This window comes from Sminthopsis crassicaudata, chromosome 4 (assembly GCF_048593235.1).
Source record: "Sminthopsis crassicaudata isolate SCR6 chromosome 4, ASM4859323v1, whole genome shotgun sequence".
NCBI classification, from domain to species: domain Eukaryota; kingdom Metazoa; phylum Chordata; class Mammalia; order Dasyuromorphia; family Dasyuridae; genus Sminthopsis; species Sminthopsis crassicaudata.
The window spans coordinates 151,219,888-151,239,310 of record NC_133620.1 but is presented as its reverse complement, the minus strand read 5'-3'; the positions used below and the strand labels follow the sequence as shown (position 1 = coordinate 151,239,310).

General features: G+C 32.6%; 1 protein-coding gene across 2 annotated transcripts in view; it reads right to left on the bottom strand.

Annotated features, from left to right (window-relative positions):
* The window catches only part of ADAT2 (adenosine deaminase tRNA specific 2), a 30,382-nt gene that overhangs the window by 2,872 nt on the left and 8,087 nt on the right, over positions 1-19,423 (bottom strand). For both annotated transcript variants that reach the window (XM_074309653.1, XM_074309654.1), the window contains exons 2-4: positions 13,875-13,979; positions 7,667-7,817; positions 1,671-1,777 (exon numbers count right to left, since the gene is read on the bottom strand). In XM_074309653.1, coding sequence (XP_074165754.1) covers positions 1,671-1,777; positions 7,667-7,817; positions 13,875-13,979 — 363 coding nt within the window. The remainder of the gene's footprint in view (positions 1-1,670; positions 1,778-7,666; positions 7,818-13,874; positions 13,980-19,423) is intronic.

Sequence of the window (19,423 nt, the reverse complement as noted above, 5' to 3'; positions counted from 1 at the left end):
TCCAATATGGTCATAAATCCTATGCTACAACAGAACTGTTTTCCAGACAGACTAAAAAAATACAAATACAATGCAAGCATATAAGCACACAGACATATGGCTACATATACATGTTCAAGTGAAGTTCTACCCATATTCAACATCCAAGAATTCTTCCTTTATCTTTTCAGAAGCCTCTCAGAAATAAGAGGGAGAATAAGCCAATTGCACAAAATTCTATCAAGAAATTTTATAATGTTCTTAAAGACTAATGCAAATAGAAGTGAAAGGGAAGAAATGGAAAAAAACCCAAACCATTAGGAATGTTTTAAATAAAGTTTAAATAAAGTTGTATGATTTGTTCTTCTTCCTTCCATAACAATTTAGCTTCAGAAGAACTTACACAAAGAATCATGTATTTTATTCTTTTATATACATAATCACAGGTTATTAGGAAAACCCACAGTCCTACACTCAAATTTTTTTCTCTCACACATTTTTCCTCTCCAGGATTTATCCAAGATTTAATCCTTCATATCATAACTATAGATTTTTTAAGAAGTACAACTTTAGAGAACTTTGAAGTAAACCTATCATAATGCCCATCATAAATTAGGCCTTTATTAAATGTAATATAACTAGGTCTAAACACATTTTATAAAACATGAGGAAGAAAACAACCTGGTCAATAAAATCAAGAAAATTAGCATGGTTGGGCCAAATTCTAAAAGAAATGCAGTTTAACAGATAAGAATTTCAATTGAAATTTAATTTTTGATCTACAGAATTTTACTGCATTGCATTAAGCTCCTAATCTATATTGTCATAAGATTCATATAGGAAGTTTAATAAGAATTAGAAGACCATGATTTGTTACTAATTTTGTTTTGTTTTTTAACTTACTCATGAAGACAGATCAAACAATTAGAAATTGGAATGGTGGAGAAAAGATTAAAGTTAAAGAAATTGGTATGGTGCAGCTAGGTGGCGCAGTGGATGGAGCACTAGCCTTGAATTCAGGAGGACCCGAGTTCAAATCTGGTCTCAGACACTTAACACTTCCTAGCTGTGTGACCCTGGGCAAGTCACTTAACTCCAGCCTCTCCCCCCCCCAAAAAAAAAAAGAAAAAAAAAGAAAGAAAGAAATTGGTATGGAAGGAGGAAACTTCGATTAGAAAAGAACTGAAAAACATGAAACCTAACTTGGAAGTACAGTGATTGATTTCTGTGAAATATCATCAGTATGTGGAAATAGAACACACATAGTTTAAATTGAATGAAGATATACTATATCCACCATAAGTTATCACTAATACAGATTAAGCCACATATGTATTTGATGTGTTAAGAACTATAAATTGCAGACATGACAATATTTACTAACATAGACTCTGTAAACCTCAGTCTTCACAAAAATGAAGGACTCCTAAACACACAAGGGACAGAAACTATGTTGGATTATGAAGGAAGGTTGTAAAATCTCCTTCACTGGGAAGAATAAGTTATATCCCTGTTTAACAGAAATAGTTTCTTTGTAGTTCCAACCAGAGGCAAGGGTAAGAGCTTCTTTTTCTATGAAGTTCATGACTGTTTGGAATACACCAACCACCAAAAATAACTATTCACAACTGTCAAGCTAAAAGAAAAGTAACACTTCAGTAAGAGGAAGAGACCATCTTTTTTGATTTTACCTTAAAGGGTATCCCTGTATTTGGTAAGTCTGCAGAGGCAATATCAAGAACAGAGCCGCAACCTCCAAATCGTTCATTCTGGCAGCCATACACAACAAGAGGGATTTGTGTGAAAGAATTAAGGTCTTAAATAAAATGAGTCAAAATATGTCTCCACCTCCAGTAAGTCAATTCAACTTAATTAAATTAACTCTAATATTTACTAAATACCTATATGTAGAGAACTCTTTAGGACTTTGGGATAGAGACAAAGTTTAGAAAACATATCAATCATAAAGTATTTGGTCTATTAGGAAGAAAAGACACATACACAGATAATTATAATTTATGATAAATGATTATGTAGAGATACAAAACAATATGTTACAAGCTCTTCAAAGGAAAGTTTTTTAGATTTGTTTTTTTCCAGCAAAGAGGATCAGGAAAAACTTCATGGAGAAAATGGTAAAGTGGGGGCCACTTGGGAGTTATTCTACCTATATAATATCTATAAGCTGTGGGGAGAATAACAACAATTTGGAAACAGGGGAAAATCTGCACATAAGCACCTCATAGATAGAACATTTACAAATAAAAAAGGACTTTAAAACACTTAGTAAAATAGAAACAAGTACAAATTAGCATGGTTTAAACTAAGTATTAGAGGAAAGAAAACTACATTCATAGAAATGATTCACTGTGATTTTTTTTTTTTTTTTACTTCCTGACCAGGATTTGGTTTGGTGCATATTTTTAATGTTTGGAGGAGGTCTTTGGGAGGAGGGGGAGCTCTCAGTACTCCATGCTGCTACTCTGATATATTCAAGTAGTGATTTAAAAGAAAGAAAGGAAGAAAGGAAGAAAGGAAGGAAGGAAGAAAGGAAGGAAGGAAGGAAGGAAGGAAGGAAGGAAGGAAGGAAGGAAGGAAGGAAGGAAGGAAGGAAGGAAGGAAGGAAGGAAGGAAGGAAGGAAGGAAGGAAGGAAGGAAGGAAGGAAGGGATTTGGAAATATATCTTTTTCAAAGAATTTGGCTGAGAAAGGGAGAAGAGATATAGGATGCTAGCTTAAAGAGGTAGTAGAGTCTAGTGATTTTTAAGGGTATGTTTGAAGGCAGCAGGGAAGAAACCAATAGATAGGGGAAAGTTAAAGATTTGAGAGAATGAAGGGGCGATCAAGGATGCTGGAGATGATGGAAAGGAATAAAATCAAACATAAAGATAGAAGTAGACTTGCAAAGGAAAAAGTCTACCTCTTCTCAGAGATTGAGAAAAGGAGGAGAGAGTAGGAAATGGTATCAAGAGGTTTTGAGATGTTGAGAACAGAGCAGAAAAAAACTCATGCAAATAACTTTAATTTTCCCAGTAATGTAGGAGGCAAAGTTATGGGTACATGTGAGAAACTAGAGAAGGAAAGAGAAAATTTGAAATAGTTCTATATGGACTGAAATAAGAAATCAATTAAGGAGGAATAAAAGGACTGCCTTGCTACAGTGAAGGCCCAGTTGAAATCAGATAACATGAAATTTTAATGTACTCCATCAAGATGGAAGCTTTTTGTATTCCAGGTAATTAAGACATGAACTTACAGGTGGCATGTGGAAAGGGATCATCTAATATGAATCAGAGGAACAAGTGATGGTTTGTGACTCTCTGATGAGGAGTACTGAGACAGTTATCTGTCTTCTTGAAATTAATAACAGTGATCTCTACTGTTGTTCCAGGATGTGAATCCAGGATGGGATGGAAAATATACCCAGATTAATGAAAGCTAATAATCAATAAAAATTTCTGATAATTCATGTGGAATCAAATAATTCCATAAGAAGAAAACTCAAAAACATAGCTAAGGATTATGAAATACTATATAAAAAAAAAAAAGCAAAGACCATAGGAAAATAGGGGGAATGTCTATAACTGCTATCATTTGAATATAAGAGACTTCAAAAGAGAAAAGTAGCTTTTCAAAGTAAACAGCTGACTAAAAAATATGGTATCTGAAGATGGAATCTAAAATTGTGGATCACACCTTTAAAAAGAGGAATAATCGGCTTTTGTTCTGAAATAGAATGCATTTTAAAAGGTGTAACAACATATACAGTTACCTGGATCTTGCAGATTAAATCAAGAGGACTTTAAATTTAAAAAGAAGGAGAAAGAAAATTGCTTACATATATCCATCAGAGCAGGTATCTCAGAAAATACATAGAAAAAAATAGTAGTAGAGAGGTCCAGTAGATTACAGGAATCGATATTAAGGAAGGGAGTCAGTAATAAAAACCTGTGACTTCAAATAATTATATACAAATGCAGAAAGTATGGGTAAATTTCAAAAAGTAGATGAGATCCCACATAAAGGAGGTATAACTGAATTCAGAAAAATCACTGGGACTTAAAAGACATGAAACCCATCCCTAGATCTTAGGTATATAAGGATATGCCTCATTGAGAAGGAAGAAAATAGATAAAAAGAAAAAGAAAAAAATAACATTTTAGATTTAAAAAATATGCTCAAATGAGGAAATATAGGAACCAGATTAAGATCAACAGGGGAAAACCAGGAAGCAATATTACTATGGGAGTATATCATAGACTACTAGGAGAGGGTAAAGGAGTTAAAGAATTCACCAAACAAATCATAAGTCTGGAAGACAGTTAGAGACCTGATGCTAGCCATCAAGAAAAAGACAACTGTTGAAGTAAGAATGATGTAAACTTTGAGAAAATAAGCAGTCTATCTTAGAGTTCAGATATAAGAGGAGTCATGTGTAATCTAAAACATATTTTGTGAGAACAGATTTAAAGGATTCAAAGAAAGGTGATGAAGAATCTCATGGTCCTAAATTATACAGGGAAAGTATGCCTAAGAACACTCAGAATTTCTTAAGAATGAAATTCTGAAGACTCAAAAAGAAAAAATTGCAATGAGGAAGAAAAGCAGCCAAAACCTAATGTAGCCAATGTGAGTGAATAAGAAATTCATGTAAAAGACAAATACAGAAGATGAAAGCAAGATCAAGTGCTGGAAAAGGAACACAAAATAAGAGTAGTGTTAGAAGAGCTGAAGACTAATTGAGCTATGAAAGGCTTTTTTTTTTTTTTTTTTGCTATTTCAAGAACAAGATCAATTAAGACATTGCTCCATTGTCCTTGGAGAATGGAACAATGATAATAGACAATAGAGAAAATATAATTCTGTTTGTTTTCCCTTTCATGTAGAATAATCCTGAGACTAGAAAATAGAACAAAAGATAAGTGACAAGGGTATAAGCTTGGATTAACTACATCCCCAAATGCTTAAAAGATCTAGTACACATGATTGTCAAACCATGTTCACTCATTTCTTAAAGATTTTAAGAACAGAAGAGATACCTAGGATTAGAGAAAAGCAAATGTTGATATGATTTTCAGAAAGAAATGAGGGAAAGTCTAAAAACAACAGACTTGCAAATGTGACCTATTCCTGGAAAATTTCTAGAATATATTGCTAATGGAATGACCCTTGTTCATCAGGAAAAGAAAGTAATCCCCAAGAGACAATATGGCTTCATAAAATAATAGGTCATGTTAGACTAACTTTTCCTCTTTCTTTTAATAGTTACTATAGATCAGAATTCCATAGTCAGACTATAGCTAGATTTCAACAAAGCTTTTTTTCAAAGTTGATCATGCTATTTTTACTGGGAGAAAATTCAGGTTAACTGAATTGCTGAATAATCATTTTAAGGATTATCATGGGGGGAAAAGGATTAGATTTATTCTATTATATTCCTGAGCACAGAAGTAGTACTATCTGTAGAAATTGAAGAGAGACAGATTTGAGCTTGATTTAAGGAGAATTTTCCTAACAGGATGGAAGGTAGTAGGTTCTCAGGAGATAATGGGATCAACCTCAACTGAAATCATTAAATAAAGTTGGATTATAGTTTGTCAGTCATCTTGTACAGGAGAATACCATTTAGTTATGTACTAGAATAAACTGTCTTTGAAGTCTCTTCCAACTCAGAGCGTCTGTGAATCTTTAAAAATCATAGGCCAAAGGCTAAACAGAGATACAGAGAGTAATGAAATATTCCTTTCCTTCAGAGTGTTTAAAATAACACTTGACATTAAAAATAAATATAACTAAAAGTTATTCAAATATAGAATTTGAAGTCAAAGATATGGATACAGGTTCTAAGTAGGATAATTTATGATACATTAAATCAATTTACTATAATATTTAATCATTCCATCAAAGAAATCTGGATTCTAATCAAAGATTTATTTCCAAGAGGCTATAATGACCCTTAGAAAAATTATTCAAAAACCTGGATTTTTGTTTTATTCTCTCTAAAAGAGATGATATTCAAAGCTATGTATAAGCATATAAAGTACTTTAAATCACTCTTAACTAGAGAATTGCAAATTAAAACAATTAAAACTTACTACCTCATACCTATAAGAGTAGCCATTATGTTAAAAAAAAAAAAAAAAAAAAAAGGAAATTGATAAATGTTGGAGAGGACATGAAAAAATTGGGACTCTAATATATACTGTTGTTGGAGTTGAAAACTGATCCAACCATTCTGGACAGTAATTTGGAACTATGCCCAAAGAGCAATCAAATTGTGCATACTAATGGATCTAGCAATACCACTATTGGATCTGTATGCCAAAGAGATCATGGAAAATGGAAAAGGATCCATATATATAAAAATACTTATAGTAGCTCTTTTTGTTGTGGCAAAGAATTGGAAATTGACGGGATACTCGTCAGTTAGGGAATGGCTAGACAAACTGTGGTATGTGAATATAATAGAATACTATTGTTCTATATGAAATAATGAGCAGGCAGATTTCAGAAAATCCTATAAAGATTTACATGAATTGATTACTGAAGAAGTAAGCAAAGCCAGGAGAACATTGTATATAATAAAAGCATACAATATTGTATGATGGTCAACTATGATAGATTTAGTTCTTCTCAGCAATATAGTGATTGATCCAAGACAATTCCGAGACTTGGGATGGAAAATGTCATTTACAACCAGAGAAAGAACTATGGAGCTTGAATACAAATCAAAGCATCCTATCTTCAGCTTTTTGTTTTATTTTTTTCCTTGTGATTTTTTGTTTTTGTTCTGATTTTTTTTTCTATATGACCTAATATGGAAATTTGTCAAAAATGATTATAAATGTATTACCTATATAAGATTGCCTGCTCTCTTGGGGAAAGGGGAATTAAGGAAGAAAGGGAGAAAAATATTTGGAATGCAAAATCGTATAAAAATAAATGTTGAAAACTACCACTACATGTAATTGGAAAAATAAAATACTATTAAATGAAAAAAAGAATGCTAAAAATTTTCTTGACACTGGGGAAATAATAAAATACTATTAAAATAGATGATATTTAAAGTTCCTCCCACCTGTGAAATTTTTATAATTCTAACTTGTTCATTACTTATAAATTGGAAACTATGTGTTTTTCTCACACACCTGTGTAGGTAATTAAAATAAAATGCTGTAATTATGTGCATATGGCAAAATGGACAAACAAAAATACATAAAACTAAGAAATTTTGAATGTTTTATATTAAAAGGTTGTTAGTGTCTTTCTAATCAGCTTTCATGCTCACTATTTTTTTTAGAAAGTTCATTGAATAAGAATATGGAATAACTAAGTTTGTGGCATATTATTTTAAAATCTTATGTTTTCATATTGACTTAAATTTTAATTTCATTGATGCTTTATTTTCATTTATGATTTACCATTAGATGGCACTGACTCCCCATAGGGTAACTTTAAAGTTTTTCTGCTTCCAGTTTCTTTAAGCAGTTAATTGGTTTTACATAAGCAAATAGTCAAATTTTATTTGTAAAAACTCTCCAAATTTTTTTGTAAAAAAAATATGGCTTTTAGTAATTAAGTGTTTCATGATATTTTAAATGTTTATATATAGTGAAGGGGCATGCATCCAGATCTTTTGTGATAACATGAAAGGGTCAAGAGCACAGTCTCACAAAGTAAAAGGATACTCATCAGACGAAGGGCAGCTGCACACATTATACATGGTTCCACGGTGACATATAATACAGTGTGTTCAAATACTTCTGTAGGACTTTTACCATAATGATGACACCACTCTAAGACCTGATCAATTGCAACCATCTCTGCATGTCGAGTAGCCTGAGAATAGAAAAAAAAATTTTCTTTTTATTTGATACTTACATTCACTAAATTGTTACTTATTTATATTCAAGTTAACAAAAATATAATACATTATAATCATTTCTTGATGTATATTCCCTACTCTATGAATATACTTTGCCTTTTTCAAAATTGTTAACAAAGGTACCCAAATCTTTCAGACCAACTGATAGTAAATTCATTTACCAAATATCTATAATCATTACCTAATAAAAAAAAAAAAGAAAGAAAGAAAGAAAAGAAAATCTGCAATTCCACAAAATTCCATTTGATTTAGACCTTTCTTTTAGCCAAGGACTCAAGGGGAAAAAATTCGATTAAACTCATATATAAAAAAGATATAATTCAAAATAAAGGATTTGAAAATAATGGTTCTGAATATTTCAGGGGGACTCTGAAATTTTCATGAGTTTATGCCCCAGTTTCAAATATGTTCTTAGATTTTCATGATCTCTCACTCTAGGCAAATCTATACTTAATTTAATATAGTTTTATTATTTAACCTATGTTTAGGATAAGATTTTATATAAAATACAAATTTCCCTAAATGAAAGCAAAAATTTAGTAGAATAAATATCTTGAGAACATGATTTAAATATGAGTTATGAATATAATAACAATTATTTAACATATTTGTCAGCAACATTTTATATCATATAAATGAGAAAAGTGTTTTGTTTTACTATTGCAGAATAACAGAATTTATAATTAAAAGAAACTTAGTGATTGCTTAGTCCAATTTCCTTCACTGATAGATGAAGAATTTGAAGCAATGAGAGTTCAAGACAGTATAAAAGATTAGATTTCAGCAAAACATTTGTCAAAGTCTCTCTGTTTGTGGATAAGGTAGACATGTGTTAGATGATAATACAGATAAGAGGAATAGGAACTAGTTGGACCCAAAGATTAGTGAATCTGTGTCAACTTGGAAGGAAGAATTTAATGAAGAGCCAATATCCTCTGCACTGTTCTATCAGATTTAAATGAAATCATATATCAAGTAATTTACAAATGACACAAAGCTTGTTGGGATACTTAATACAATAAATGATAAAATTCAGATTAAAAAAGATCTTGATAGGGTAAAAAAAAAGGGGGGGGACAAACTGAATAAGTTATAATATGGATAAAGAAAAATTTTACATTTAGGTTCAAAAGATCAACTTGAAAAACCAACAGTTCATATGGAAACGATTTTTAGTGAAATGCAAACTCAAAATGAGTTATCAAAAAGATGCAATTTTAGGGTTCTTTGAGAGTCATGGTTTCCCAAACAAATACAAGTTAGGTAATAGCTAAGATATTGTGTTTGGTTCCTGGAATTACATTTTTATCCTGGAATATGTCCAAAAGAAGGCCATCAGAATGCTATAGAAACTGGGAGAGGAGGAGACATTTAATCTGGAGAAGAAAAAGTTTCTATGGGGCATGAAGGCTGTCTTCAAATATCTGAAGAATTGCCAAATGGAGGGAAAAAAGAGAACTGTTTTTCTTGCCAAACTGGTCAGCCAGTCAACAAGCTTTTAGTAAGCACCTATATTTTCTTAAGAAAAGTTATTAAAAAGAAAGGTAAACACTTGGTCCCAGCCTTCAGAGAGCTCATATTCTAAGAGAGGAGACAACATGCATATAATTATATATATATATATATATACAAGTTACATACAGTATAAACAGGATATAATCTCAGAGGAAAGGTACAGGTTGATGAGTGAATACCTATGAAAGGTCTCTTGCAGAAAATGAGCTTTAAGCTGTTATGAAGGAACAGTCTTGTAGGTGATAAGGGAGTGTTCTCTAAGCATATGGAAGATCAAGTAGCATTGAGAAGTTGGACAAAGATTTTTGTTCTAAAGAAGAAAAAATTCTTAAAAATTAGAACTATCTGAAAGTAAAAAGAATGAGTTCCATCAAGAGATAATGAATTCCTCTTTGAAATTCATCATGATAAGATAAAATGATGATTTGTTGGGGATGTTTTAAAAGGGATTTTTGATCAGGTATAAAGTTGGAATAGCTGGTTTCACAGGTTCATTCTAGATCTTGGACTTTGTGATATCTTGAATGACATATTCTTTTTATCCATCTAAAACTAGTAGTGGTAAAAATGAAGGCTCAGAAGGAATAATGTCTATTAAAAGTCAGTTTATCAGCCTATGTATGTGGGACATAAGTGTGAAGATGAAAATCCACATTGGTAGGTCACAAGACTTATGACTAGTGATTAAGAGCCTTTATGGGTTTTTTCAGAAAATTCTGTGAATATGAATATTTCAGAAAGATAAACAGCCTAATACCCTATGATCAAGAATGTCATAATAGTGGTAATGAAATGTTGTATATAATAATGATCTGTACCTTGTCTTAAAAATACTTTGCCTATTTATAGAATGCTGACTCCAACTTTCTCTAATAATGAATGAATATAAGAAATCTGGCATATGATTTTTGGGGATCAGATTTATGATTTCATTGGTATAGGGAACTACTGATGAGGAAATTCCCTCTACCAATACAGATTGCCATCTGTTATACAAAATAAAATCTCAGAGGATTGCTTATGTATAAACTAGGAAAAGAAAAAAACTGAAGATAGAAATCTTAGTTCATATACAGAAACATATTCTGGATAGGCAGCAATATAAGATGGTACCAGACAAAAGGTAGAGCTTCAAAGGTATTGCTAGAGGGCTGAATTTGTGTAATTTATCTTCTCATTGTACTGAGGGTGATCTGTACATAAAGGTGTCTTTATCTGGAAGTCCTTAATAGTATAGTCCGAAAATGGAAAATAAAATGGGGACCCTGATCAGAGATGATGTGACAATGAAGTAAGAAATTTCCCCTTACAAATATATAGGCAACTCCCACACAGTGGGAGTTCAACCCAAAGAAGGAAGTTAGGATTTCTACCCTGATTAAAATGGCATCATATCTCTAGAATCAGAAGCAGAATTATGGCAAAATAGGAAGAGAAAAGAACTGATGGATAGAGATTATAAGAAACAACCTGTTGGTTGGCCCCATTGATTCTCAAACCCTTAGTCTATTTCACTGGATATGTCAGGCATCACCATACATATTCCCGCTGGGTAAATGGTGATTCACAATGGGTACAGTGTGAGACTCAGAGTCAGGAAGTTCTGAGTTCAAATTTAGAGCCATGTGATCTTGGGCAAGTCATTTGACCTCAATTTTTTCATCTGTAAAATGGGAATAATAATATCACAGGTAGGAGGATCAGATGAAACAATGTTTAAAGCATTTTGCAAATCTTTAAGTGCTACATAAATGCCAGCTAGCTATTATCATTATGATGATGATAGCCATCAAAAGTCTCAGACAACTGTGTATGAGGTCTAGAAAAGATCCCTATGGTCCACCAGTGACTTGCCATGATAAATGTGGGACACAGAGTCATAAGCAGAGGAGCATAAGCCTATCTGAGAGTCACTCTTTCTTTTGGTGTTTTTTGATGTGGATGATAGATAACTGGACCTAATACATGCACCCTTTGTCTGTTGCTGGTAGATTGACACTAACAAATTTGGTTAAGGTGTAGTGGCTGCAAAGTTTACAATCTGTAGAAGAGCTGTCAAAATGCAAATCATTTTGTGTTTTTTTTTTTTGGGGGGGGGGCATTGTTTGTTTTTGTGATGATTGCATCTGCCTGCGACTGTGATGTCCAGGAGTACAAGTAGTCTGAACTTGAACTACAGACAAATAATGGCCTGTAGCTTTGGTGTTAATCGAGCTGCAAGACAGTCTAAAGGAAGATAACTCTCCCTTATTGGTCTAAGAAAACAGACAAGAAAGCAAAGTCACAAAAAGGAGTATAATTGAACTCTCTCCTCCCCTCTATTTCAAACAAACAACAACAAAAAAAACCTAGAAAACAAAACCAACCTCCCTTAAATATATCTAAAAAATACACCAAGCCAAATCATGATAGGGAATACAATTTTTTTAAAAATCATGTTGAGTCACTTTTCTAACCCAGGTCAGAACAGGAAAGCTGACAAAGGTTTGTGGACCCTAGGGACAGGAGTAGATCATAGTGGAGAGTGATCAAATTCTGGGAAAGGATATACACTGCGGCAAGAGGAGGTACCCATGCTGGGGCACCATGTCCTTAACCCAGGGCATAGATACATGTGCTGACTGACTCACAACCCAGTTCTAGATCATAGATTCAGGACAGACATAGATTCGGGGATCTATACCTAAGAATGGTATGCTGGCTAAAGGAGGAGGAAAAGGGATAGGAGCCCATCCTGTGTACCAAGCAAGGAACAAATTCAGAAGAAAGAAGAAGTATGGCTTGGGCTGAGCAGGATTTCATTTACAATTTTGAGTCCAGTCTGAAATCTGAAGAGAAATAATCAGAATAGGATGATAAGGCCTGGATAGCGGCAGTCTAACTGGTATTCAGACTCAAACCTAGTTCAGCAATTTGCAGACCTCAGACCAGAGGGACAATAATCAGATTTTGTCTTGGATCAGATAATATTGGAGCACTGAAAGTTAGTAGATCCTCAATCTGAACTATATCTGAGAACCTAGAATAATATAACATGCAATACCAAAAAAAGTAGCAATAGGACAAGCCCAGCCCTTCCCTCCAGAAGAATACAGGATCTGGCTCTAACATCAAATTCAAAGTCAAAAAGCAAGGCTTGAAGAATAAGTAATTTTATATAAGTAAATACCACCATCAAAAGATATCATAATAACAGAGATGCTCAAGACACAAATTTACAAAAAGAAAGTGATTCCCCACCTTCGGCAAAGTAAAGCCTTAAAGAAAAACATAACTTGGATACAAAATTAACTAAAACTCCTAGAAGAGATGAAACAAGAGTTTTAATAAAAGTTTAAAATGAGTAAAATGGGAGCATTACAGGAAAAAAATAGAGTGGGGGAAATGAGAACTCTCAAAACGAGAATTAGAAAGGAAAATAAAAGACTGGTACAAGAGATATAAAAATAAGTCCAACTAACAAACTTGGTTTTGATGAATGAACCAAACTGAAGTCAATGATTTCTTGGGACAACAGGAAATATTAAAATGAAATCAAAAGACTGAACAAATATATAAGATACATCACAGCAAAAACAACTAACATAGAAAACAGAAAAAGGAGAAAGAAATATAAGACTTATTGGATTTCCTGAAAGGCATTATGAAGAGAGACAGAGACAGATTCAGAGAATAAGATCATGTTTCAAGAAATCATAAAAGAAAACTGCCCACATCTTTTAGAACTGAAGAGTCTAAGAAGAACTAGAAAGTGAAAATAGAATATGCTGGCCACCTAACAGAACTGGAAACATGAAGTGAGGCTGTAGATCTTACCTAAAAAAAGGTGCTTGTTTCAGGTAGGATGGGGTAGAATAGACACTATAAGATGAGTCACATTCTACTATGTACTATGAAAGCAAGAAAGGTGAAACACTCTGGAAAATGTAGGTTCAGTTAAAGATTATGAAGGTTTTCCCTCCCTTTTCTTTTTTTTTCTTTTCCTTTCCCTGTTGCCAGTGCTAATTGTGCCATTGCAGATGTCACCATAGAGCTGAACACTAAGATGCAGGAACTGGGATTAGAAGCTGAGAGTGCTAAGCGGCTGTAGAATTTACAGCAATAAACAGATACAGAAGGGAAGATGAGCTTCTGTTCTGACCCAGCTAGGAGCTATTCATACGTAAATGATATAAATAAGTCATAAATGAATCCCATAAAGTAGAATTTTGTACTGCACATTTTCCATGGGATTGGAACCATTAATATATTTTCATATAATTATAACTTTGAATAATGCAAATTTGAATAGATGGGACCACTTTATAAGCTTTACTATTTGTGTTAGTTGGGAATTATCATTAAAAAAAAGGGCTGACAAGATGAAAATATCATTAAAGTATAGGAACTTATATATGGACATTAAAAAAAAAAAACAACTGATTTTATATACTCCTACCTTCTCCCACATTTTCCTTCACTCCCTTTATTATTATTATATCTGTAAGGCAACATACATTTTTCGTTTGATTAACTTCATTCCTCCCTTTTGCCAGAATTTCATTGTTATACACCATGAGGCATCCAACAGGAACTTCTCCATTTTCTAGGGCTTCTTTAGCCTGTAAAAAATAAATAATAATACTAAGGAAAATTGTAATGAAATAGTCAAAGTTGGAATAATAATAAGAACTTTAAGGTTTACAAAGTGCTTTACATATCATATTTGAATCTTACAACAATGCTGTAAGATAGGAGTTATTATCATTTCCATTTTACAAGTAACTGAGATTGAGAAAGTATTTTTCTGGAATAAAATACTTATATGGAATATATAAGGCTTCTGGAATCTTTTATAACACTACTATATTCATCTTTCCAAAATCTCTTTCTATCAGCAGTGTTTGGTACCAACCTTGAAAAATTAATAATCTAGGATCCATTTTCCCTCTGAAGTACTGAATTGTCTTTTTTGTATATTCATGTGGCACTAGATGGAATAGTAAATATAGTGTGGCACCTGGAATCAAGAGGACGTGAGTTTAAATCCTGTCTCAAATACTTGCTAGCTTATAACAATTGAATCACTTAACCTTTGTCACAGTTGGTTTCCTCATTTGTAAAATGGGGATAATAATAGAATTTACCTTCTAGGATGATTGTGAAGATCAAATAAGATAATATTTGTAAAGTACTTCATAAACTTGAAAATATTATCTACATAAATGCTAGCTATAAATGTTTTTGACCATCTAAATCACAATAAACCTTTCAAAAACTAGGTGACATAGCAACTAAATTTGGACATACATACAATCATGCTTACAAAAGGGATTTTAATGTTAAAAAAATATCATACTGGAATGAAATATTAATATGTTTGATGTTCTCCCCACATCCTGCTCCCAAGAGACTGTGTGGGATCATATACCTATCCTTCTTTGAGCAAATGGGACTAAAAGGAGATGTGGCTAATGATAATAAACTGAGCTTCCTTTGTCCCAGAGGTGGCAGAGGCTGTATACAAAGGAAGTAATCTGTAGATTTAAGGACCATCTAAAGTATCTACCTTGTTCTAGATCAATAATAGTAGTCAAAAGAAGTTATGCAAACACACAAAATAGGAAAATGACATTGTGGAGAGGCTATGGGAAAGTACATTAATGCTTTGTTGGTAGTGGTATTGTCATACTAAGAGAATGGACTGTATACTCAAAAAGTCACTAAACTGTTTATACTACCCTTTACCTCTATGGCACTTACATCCCAAGATGATTAAAGAGGAAAAGGACATTAAGCCCCAAAATATTCATAGCAGCTCTTGGTTCATCTTGGTGATGAACAAATTATGAACACAAATATTTTGAAGTATATTATTTAACTAAATTAAGGAGACAACTTGCTAAGATGTAAATGTAAAGTGGAAGAACATTCTAAGCGTAAGTAAAGTTATGAAAGAAACAAAATGTCAAATTTAGGAAAAAGTAAATACAGAATATAGAAAAGAATTAATGTGAAGCAAATCTGGAGAGAGAGACAAAAGCAGGTCTATTAGGATCTTTAAATGTCAAGATAGAAAGACTCAGTGAACATTGATTGAAATTGAATTGATACCTTCAACAAAAAGAAGAGAGGAAATGAATTTTGTTTTGAATATGCTGAATTTGAAAACAGTGAGAAAACAGGGTAGAATTAGCTAATAGCAATATAGCTAAAGAGAAAGATTTAGGCTAGATATATAGATTTAAAAATCATCTGTAGATAAATGAAAATAAACTAGGAAGAAAACCAAGAAAGTACTAAAGATTAAAAAAGAATGTTGAATTCACATTATGTATACATGTGTATATGTATACATATATGTGTATATTTACATCTATAAACATTATAGGCTAGTAGATAAATGGAACAATCTAAAGAAAAAGGGAATACTGATGACAATAGGAATGTTTTTTGTTCCAAATGATCTTAATATTTCATAACACTATGCAAAATTAGTCTAGGAATACATGTGACCAGTTACATGCAAGAACATGAAAAAGCTAAGTTGCAGGTACAATTTGTTACTTCTAACTAGTTCCTTTCTTATATAACAAGACTCTCTTATCAGAGAAGACTATTGTTCCACAATTCAAATACTTACATGGTGAGACTTTGTCAGGATTTTCACCATAGTAAATATAGTGACTTTATGAAGCAGACCCAGAAGAACTGTTGAATAGTTCCATCTAGTTTAAGGAACAAAGGAAAAGGGAACAGATGGACTGGAAAATTAGAAATAATGAACAGGAAGAAAAAAGAGACTGGACTGTGTTCTAATTGAGAAGGCGACTAGAAACAAATAAATGAAATCTGACAAAATGATGAAGATTATTTTGTAAAACAATCTCCTAAGGAGATACATATGCAACTGTGTGAGCTATTTCAAACATGATGAAAAGGAAAGTCAGGAATTTGGAGCAAAGGTATGGGGGTAAGTAGGAACACAGTTCAAGACAAATTCATATAATTTGTTTAGGCTTGTTCTAATGAAGAACTGCCAGGATCACATTGCATGTTATGGAATACTACTACTTTATACACCTACAGTTTTGGCAATAGGGGATGTGCTTTACCTTCTTACTTTTATGTTGTTCTTACTTCTTTACTTTTATTCCATTTTTCCCCTACTCTTCTATCTTTCTACCTCCTATCTTATCTCTCACTCATGTTTATACAGTGAATCAATTATATTCTTTTTGTGATGACAGAGACTGTTGTTAGAACTATAAAGAAAAAATGGTGTATATGTATATAAAAATACAAGAAGAATATAATAATTTAGATGACTTCAGTGGTTTCCCAGCTTAAGTGTCTAAATATTTTACCTAGACAGAGATGTTGACAGAGATGTGGGTAAAAAGCACAAAGTCCATGAAGAATACCTGGCACCACTACCATATTCTACTTATTTTGTTTTAAAAAATAAATAAAAGACATTAAACAAAGCACATGCAAATAAGTTTGTAGGCAGGTGTGTGGGCTAATGCCATGCCATGATATTGGGATGATCTTGAGTTCTCAAAGGCTAAGCCAATAAAGTACAAGTTCTGGCAAATCCTACCAAGCTGGAAATTCTACATGTATAGATCTAGTATTGTCCAAGCATCGCCCTAGATAAATTGAAAAGCTTACAATAAAGCTGGGCTCTGCCCAGGAGGATACATCTTTTGGTTACACGAATTCTAAAAATTATCTACCTATTTATTCAAACTGTTATCAGTGGAAAGCACACTCACATGAACAAAATTATAGATTCGTTAAGTATCAAAAATATAATACACAGATCCTATAAGAATAGAAGCTATAATACTTCAGAGAAGCAGTGTATATGTATATATATAAGTAAATATATATGGCATATTGGAGTACTATATTTGAAGTCAAAGTCAACAACCATTTATTAAGTGGTTACTTTGTGCCAGGTATTATGCTAAACTCTAGATATATAAAAACAAAGGAAATACTGTCCCTTTCCTAAAGAAGCTCATATTCTAATGGAGGAGACAAAATGCAAACAGTTATGTATGTACATAAATACGAAAGATTGACAATAACCAGAAAGTAATCTCAGAGGAAAAGTGCTATTGGTGGTTAGAATGGGTAGGTGGAGCCTCTAACAGAAGGTGAAATTGGGGTCCAAATCACGAAAAAAGCCAAGAGGTACTGGTGAGGAGGGGTTGAATTTCAGGATTCTAATTCTGGTTCTACTACTTGCTACCTATAAGACATTGGTTTAATCTCTAAGGGTCTCTAGTTCTTTGTTGATAAAATGAGAGAGTTGGATTCGATGATCTTTAGTTCCCTTCCAGCTCTAAATCTAATAAAACTATATTAGTTTTGCTAATCATTTTTTTTAATCCTGGAAATATTCTCATTCGTTTTAGTTGCATATGATTTTTCATGACACTACTTGGGGTTTTCTTTGCAAAGATGCTAGAGTGGTTTGCCATTTCCTCCGCTAACTCATCTTACAGATGAAGAAACTTTGACAGAGTTAACTGACTTGTCTAGGGTTTCACAACTAGTAAGTATCTGAGGTTAAATTTGAACTCAGGTCTTCCTGATTCCTTGACCACCACTCTATCCTCTGAGCCACCTAGCTGCCTGAAACTGTTCTAACCCACTTCCAATTTTTTTTCAGCAGTTTTTTCCAATGGCTGAATCTAATCATTTTTGTAAAGGTAGCAGAAGAGCTTAGTCAACAGTCAGTAGTACCTACAATCATCTATTTTTTAATATTATTACATTATGTCATGGAAATGATAGTTTTATTTCACAAATTAAAAATACATTTTAAAAAATTTAAAGGCATAATAGAATGTATGCAAAAAGATTGGAATTTCACATTTTTTTGTCTTAACACAGATTCAATAAGCATTTCATATCATGACTTTCCTATTAGTGAAAGCATAAAAGGTACAAGAGATTGTCTTAGCCATTCACATTTTTTTTTAATGGTGGTAGAAAAAATTCTTATTGCCTATGCAAGAACTTAGAGCTTTTGAGTCAGCCTGTTAATATGACTCTCTTAGACTAGTAAAGTGAATAAAATAAGATTTCCAGAGGTGACTGACTCAATTTATGTATTTGTATCCTCAAATGTATTTATGTATTTGTATTCCCAATGTGCTAGGGCACAGTAGCTGACACATAGTAGTTACTCAATAAATGTTGATTCATTGATTAAAGGAGACTGAACTGTATTTTATATAGGAAGTTAGACAAATGTCTTTAATAATTCTAATTTGTTCAGTGCCACGAAAGCCCACTTTTTAAAAACCAATAAAGTTCTGGGAATGCTGTATTAGTACAAATCATGGAACATCAAAATCTCAGAAGAATCAAAATTCCAAGTATGCAGAAGAGCAACAAAACGATGCATAGTGAATATAAGTAGCATGTTATAACTTGTGCAAAGAAGGAGACAAAGACATCTTCAACAATACTAAGTAACCAAGTTATGCATGAGGATTGAGAGGCAAAAGAATCACTAATATAAAATAGGGGGAAAAGAATTGTCAAACAGTTTGCAGGCAGCATGCTACTTACAACATTCCAGTTACACTTGAATCAGATTAAATGCAATTTACTGCAAATGAAAAATATTTAATAAGATAAATAAAAATACATAGAATATAATGTTAATATGTGGTTCTCTAAGTCAATATGTGGCCTATAGGAGTATAATTCAATGGTCCTGTTTCTATTTCAGTTTGAATCCACTGCCTTGGAACATCAAGGATAGCTCACTTTGCCAAAAAAAAAAAAAAATCTAAGTTCTGAAAACAAGCATTTAGGGCTTATTACTTCAACTTTTTCATCTATATAAATTATTTGGTACTCTATTAGAGCACTCCCAAATACAAATGGAACTGAATCAAAATATACTTGGGAAAGAAAAATACAATAAAACATGGAAGAGTTAAGTTATGGTTTTCTAAGTTAATCAATATGTGGCTTACAGAAAGCCTTACAGAATTCTATTTGAGTTTGACACTAGAGCCTCAATTCCAGTTAAACTCAA